At 48.6% G+C, this 6,227-nt stretch overlaps 1 protein-coding gene across 1 annotated transcript; it reads right to left on the bottom strand.

The window, feature by feature from the left end:
- Nucleotides 1-212: 212 nt before the first annotated feature.
- Nucleotides 213-5,126, bottom strand: PCYB_092600 (hypothetical protein; the record flags this gene model as incomplete). The annotated part of the gene is made up of 4 exons (XM_004222373.1): nt 213-728; nt 1,164-1,637; nt 1,854-2,228; nt 2,343-5,126. 4 exons carry the CDS (start codon nt 5,124-5,126, stop codon nt 213-215), a joined length of 4,149 nt encoding a protein of 1,382 aa, XP_004222421.1.
- Nucleotides 5,127-6,227: the final 1,101 nt, after the last annotated feature.

The following is a 6,227-nucleotide window of genomic DNA, read 5'->3' as shown; positions in this document are numbered from 1 at the left end:
CGCCCCAAAGGAGTATTTCAAAGTAGGAAGAAGGAGTTGTTCTGTTTTGCAAAAAGCACAGTTTATGGTTCGATCACACGGGGGTACCGCGAAAAAAAAAAAAAAAAAAAAAGACCAAAAAGAAGAACAAGAAAAGAACAAGAACAAGACCAAGTGGATGGGGCGGATTTTCCGCATAAGCGTCCACCGCTCTGCCACCACTTCCTCACTACTCAGTTGAAGTAGTCAACGTACCTGCTCCGCACGTCCGTTATGTCCAGCGGGTTCTTCTTGTTTGTCATCGAACGGTTCTCCGTCTGGGGTGGAGGGGCGATATTTTTCATCTCCATTTCGTGCTGCATTTTCCGTCGCTCCCGTTCTTCCTCCTCATCCGACGTCACCCCCTTCTCCCTCCACCGCTTCTTCTCGTAGTCATAATAAAAAATATTTTCCTCTTCCTCCTCCTCCGCTTGTTCCGTCTTTGTTATTTTCTCCTTTATGTTTGAGAAGAATCCTGAAATGAATGTCTTCCCTATGTTAATTAAATCCATGTTGTTTTCTCCATTCTGTTCATCCGCTTCTTTTTTTTTTTCGCTGTGTATTTTTTTGTCAGTTACTTCGTGGGGTCCACTTTTACCTGACTGTGCAGGTGGTTTGGTGTTACCTCCATAGGACATGCCCCCCCCTGCGGAGTAGTTGTTGCTGCTTGGGGGGTATGCACTTTGGTGGGCTGCGTAGTGGGGAGCCTGCTGCACTGTGTGGTGGGGAGCCTGTTGCACAGTGTGATGAGGAGCCTGTTGCACAGTGTGATGAGGAGCCTGTTGCACAGTGTGATGAGCAACCTGCTGCGCGGTGTGATGAGCAACCTGCTGCACGGTGTGATGAGCAACCTGCTGCACCCCCTGCTGGGTCGCATGACCGAACGATCCCGCGGCTGGGTACACCCCGTTCCAACTCGCACCGTAGTAGTAGGCGAAATTGTCTTGCCCCACGGCGCTGCCCACCCCCCCATCATACTGGGTACCCCCCCCACTGTGGTCGCCGCCCCAGTTCGCAGCGTAACCACCGTTACACGTGTTGCTAATCTGCTGGAAAGACATCGAAGTGGTGTTACCTCCTCCTGGCATGTTACTCATTACTGCACCTTCTGCCATGGATTCTCCTCCCCCGTGGAAGTAACTCACTTGAGCGCTTCCATTTTGATAGGCACCGTTGTACTGCTGATAGGAGGTGATGCCCCCTTCTACAGGGGTGTATTCCGCTCCTTCTCCCGAGGCAACCATTTGTGGTGGGTGGTAGCTAGACAAAAATAAGTTCCCATCATTCGTTGGGTAGGGGGCATTTGCGAGAGGGGTGCTGCTCGTCCCGCTGTTAGAAACCTCGTGGTGTATGTTCGACTGATCTGCGTTAGTACCAACGCTATGCAGTGGCGGAGCAAAACTAAAATGCGAGTAACTTCCAACCCTTTCGGTGTGTTGGTTTTGATTGGTCGTAAGTGCTGCACTTATGTGTGGTGGTGAAGTAGGGTTACTTCCGAAAGTGTTTGAGACTTTTCCCGTTAATCCCCCTTGGTGAGTAGAACCCACATGATCTGTGTTGAACCCGCTTGGGTTCTTCGCTTCGAACGGGGTCATCGTAATATTATTATCGCTAGCATGCTGGTAAAAGGGCACGTAGTAGGAACCTCCCTCGCGAGACCCATTTTTCCCTTCACTAAATTGTTCATTTGGTGGGGGCACCCCGATAGTAGCACCGGTGAGATGGCTACCACTGTTACTGTTACTACCCTGGATAGGGCTCCCCAAAAGCGCCGCTGCCCCTGGCAGATGTGCCGCTTCCCCTCCCAGATGTGCCGCTTCCCCTGGCAGATGTACCGCTTCCCCCCCGTGCTGCAAATCTCGGTGGGGCGAAATGACTTTATAGTTATATATCCCCCCCTCGGGAAGGTCCTCATTCGACGCAGTCCAGCTGGCGTGGAATATACCCCTATCTTGTAAACGCAGAGATGGTAGAACATACTTGGCCTGACTAAGTAGAGACTCATACATGTGCACCAAGTAGTAGTTCTTCTTCTTCTGACTTCGAATCACATCTACATAGTAGTATATTATTTCTATGTACCTTTTAGCTTGATCTAGAACCCCTAATTCTAGAAGAGTAAATGCGTACTTAATTTTCTGTCTTATTAGGTCTTCGTAAAAAAAATTATCGTCATTGGATCTGTGGAGGTACTCTATCACTTCGCACACCTGAAAGGTGAAGACATCAAAGTGGGGGCCTCCCCATGGGGTGCGCTCCCGTTGGGGTGTCCCCCCCAATGGAAGTGAATCCAAAGAGGTGGTGACGTTCCCCTCCGCAGCCACTTTAAAAACGCATGGATTGCCACACAACTGCAGGTAGAGAAACTGAGACTCAGTCACACGTCCGTGCATATACAGCTGATTTATTAAAAAGGAAAAAAATCGGAGAATGTCATCCTTGTACTCCTCGTAATTTAATTCATTCTCTTCGAATTGGAATAAGAAGTTATGATAGATCAGTACATAAAAAGAGTACCAGTAATTTATTAGCAAATTTTTTTCAAACGTCATACTTTCCCGATTTAGAAGGGAAATTAAAAAGACAAAGGATTCCTTAACAATATAGTTATGAATGCTTGGATTGTAAATTCGAAAAATATTTTTCATTCCATCAGTCATCTCAGTGTCATCGTTCATGCTGTTGTTTATATGAGTTATGTACTTACTGAGCATTAGCCTATATTTTTCATCGTTGTATTTTTTTAAAATCAAAAAGAAATGCTTGAATAATTTTTTTTCCACGCATAGTCTTGCTGCCTCCTCACTGTTATATATACACAGGTGGTAATACTCCAGGTATATGTCATCTCTGGTGATTTTTTCTTTGATCCCCATTTTGGAGAATTCCTTGATGAAGTTTGGGTTCACCAAGTCGTGGAATTCGTACTGTTGGTTGTGCACAAGCACTCTTTTTTTCTCCGCCTCCGTCGCCTTATCCGTCGCCTTATCCGTCGCCTTCTCCTTTGCCTTCTCCTTCTCCTTCTTTCCATATGGGTTTGTACCACACTCACCTGTGCGCCACGTGAGATTATCCCCTTGGTAGAGATCCCCATCGTGGTGGATATCTCCTCCCCCACCGGGGTACTCTCGCTTTTCACTCTCTCTCCCTGTTATCTCAAATTTTTCCATTTCAGTAATGTTATTGTTCAATTCACTCGTTTCTTCAGCATCGGAGGGACTGTCTCTCCTTTGTTGATCTTCATCCCCTGATTCCTCTCGCGGGTTGTTTTCACTAGCAAGGAAGTCTCCACTCCAGTCGTGGCAGTAATTGGCATGATCACTTCTACCACTTGGGTAGCCATTCCTGCTTCGGGGACCATCCCCCTTTTTCGTTCTTCTCTCCCCCTTGTTCGTTCTTCCCTCCTCCTGGCGGCGAGACGACTCCACAAAGTAAGACACAGCATTTCTCCGCTTCTGCTTCTCACTCCCATCTGCCTTCACACCACTCCTATCCACTCGCACGTCCTTTAAGTTAAAGTCAAGCAAGTGGGGACTCCTCATCACGTTCAGTAGGTACTGGTAAACGCAACTCTTCTGTGTGTACTCATACACATTGCGCCCATATTTTTCTCCATTTATTTTTATAAGACCTTGCAGAAAATTAATTACCTTCTGGTCAACCTTGTCCGTCCTCCTGCTAAATGGTCCAGGGAAATACTTTATCGCGTAAACGTGTTCCTCTAACGTCTTATCGCGACTGCCATTGGTGTTACTACGCTTGGCGGGTGTGTTACTTGGCGGTGGTGCGGGATCCGCAGCGGCACTCGAACCCTCGCTCCTCGCCCGAATGCCGCTCTCCATAACGCAGATCAGCGGCGCGCACTTCACCTTTCTCCCCCTGGTGTAGCAAAAGGTCCCGTTCGTTCCGAAGCACAGGGCGGTGGGGGCGGCGTCACCTGCCGAGTTGCCCACTGTCGCTTCACCCCCTGCTGCGTCACCTCCTGCCGTATCACCCCCTACCGCATCACCCCCTGCCGCGTCACCCCTGGGAGCATCTTCCCCCCCTTCACTAGGCCCATTTTTGCCGCGACCCGAGTGGCTTACATCCCCAACCAGGTCACTGCTACTCACTTGAGGTGTCCAATCTGGTACATCTCCTCCGTCACAACGAATCTGTTTTTCCTCATTGAAATCACCAAAGGAGGCATCAACGCCATTTGGAGCGTTTTGTATTCCACAGTTGCCACCATCTTCGCCCCTTTTACATATCACATTGGTTGTCCCATCTGGATTATTATCAAGTGGGGTCGTCAAACTGTTGTCGTGCGTCTGTTCTTTCTCTCCCACCTCGCCGTCAGCTTCGTCATTCGCTTCACCGTCAGCTTCGTCATTCACTTCACCGTCAGCTTCGTCATTCGCTTCACCGTCAGCTTCTCTATCCGATTCTCTGTCCGCTTCTCTGTCCGCTCCCCCTCGCGGCGTGGCCCCCTTTCCGGAAAACCAAAAATTAATTTCATTGTTGTCACTGGCTTGTTCCCCCCCTGCGCCCATCACTTCTGAGGACGAGTCTGCAAAAAGGGACGATAGGTCGTTTTTTATCTTCTTCTTGGATTGGGGTTCCGTTTGGCTGTTCGTGTGAACGGTGGCGTCCTGCCCCTCCCCCCGGGCGTCCTCCACGTGAGCTGAGTTCGTCTCGTTCGCCACGTTCGCCTCGTTCGCCACTTCCGTTGATGCCTCTTCCACCGCCTCTACTGGATCCCCCTTGCAGTCGGCCTCGCTGGGCCTTCCTTCTCCTCCTGGACATGTATCACCCTTCTCCGCCTTCTGGCTCTTCTCCCCTTTTTTACTTTCATCGGCTGCACCCGATTGGATGGAACAGCCCCCCTCATCGGGTTCGCTTTTCAGCTTGTTTTTGGCAAAACCATGCGGGGACTCTTCCTTCGGGTCTCCATCCTTCGGGTTTCCATCCTTCGGGTTTCCATCCTCCAAACCTGCACCCTCCGGCGGCACGTTCGAATCCTCAACAGGTGGTCCTTTTTCCTTCTGATTTTTCTCCCTTATCTCCTCATCAATATTTAGGTCCTTATTCCTAAATATGTTTTCATAACTGAACAGATGTTCCTCCATTCTGGCAAGGCGTTTGTTGAATTGGAGGGGTTCGGCAGGGGGAGGGCAAACGACAGGATGCCCTCAAAGGTGCCACGCGGCTTGGAGTGAGTTTGCAGCGAGTTCCCGCCGACGATAGGCACTCCCCCCCTGACGCAGCGGTTTCTGTTTTCCCCTTTCGCGGTGAGCACACGCACCTGTCTGATTAATCGAAAAAAAAAAAATGATAAAACGAAACAAAATCAAATCAAATAAAATCTGAGAGAATCAGACAGGGTCAGAACATACCTACATACATGCATACATAAATACACAACATGTCATGTCGGATCGAATAAAAACAAATCAAGCCATTTTTCTGGGCCAAGTTCGCCCCAGTTCACCCTCTCGGGGGTCGCCAATTTGTAGCAAAGCAGCCGCGTCACCCACAAAAAACGTCACGCACAACGATCACGTAGTAACGTATTCAGTGCACGCAAAATGCTACTCGCCGAGCGGCCTCACGTTGGCCTCTTTTCTCCCACAGGGAGAGCACACTAGATGGGCTAGAGGATGAAGATTGCAATAGCCGATGACGACCACTGTGTGCCGTACGATGGGGAAAAAAAAAAAAAAAAAATGCAACGGTTTTTGGGACGTTGCAAAATGTGCAGAATTGTTTTTTGGGGGGAGTTAGGGTTCTTTCAAACGTTCCTTTTTGCTTTTCCCCTTTTTGCTTCTCCCCTTTTTGCTTCTTCCCCTTTTTCTGCTCGCACCTGCATATTCATTTCCACTGCTAATTCCATCCCCGCCTGCCCTGTTCGTTTTGTTTTCTTTTTAATTGCCAACCGATGCGGAGTCGGCCGCAAACATTCGCTGATCGCTTGGGTGGTGGGCGGCCAATCGGGGAAGGTAATCTCGCATCCGCGACTGGTCGATCTTCCCTCGCGAGGTGTTACCTATGAGGAGGTATGTTATTTGATTAGTTATTATTCATATGTGAGAAATTGTTCTCTACCTCGTTATTGATCATGTGAACCGCCTCGCTTGATATTTTTTTTCATCTTTTTTTTTTTTTCTTTCACCTTTTTTTTTTTTTTTTTATTCTTTTTTTTTTTTCTTTTCACCTTTTTTTTTTTTTTT

The sequence above is a fragment of the Plasmodium cynomolgi genome, chromosome 9 (genome assembly GCF_000321355.1).
Source record: "Plasmodium cynomolgi strain B DNA, chromosome 9, whole genome shotgun sequence".
Taxonomy (NCBI): domain Eukaryota; phylum Apicomplexa; class Aconoidasida; order Haemosporida; family Plasmodiidae; genus Plasmodium; species Plasmodium cynomolgi.
Note: the sequence above shows the minus strand (reverse complement) of the source record. Positions and strands in the feature narration are given on the sequence as shown.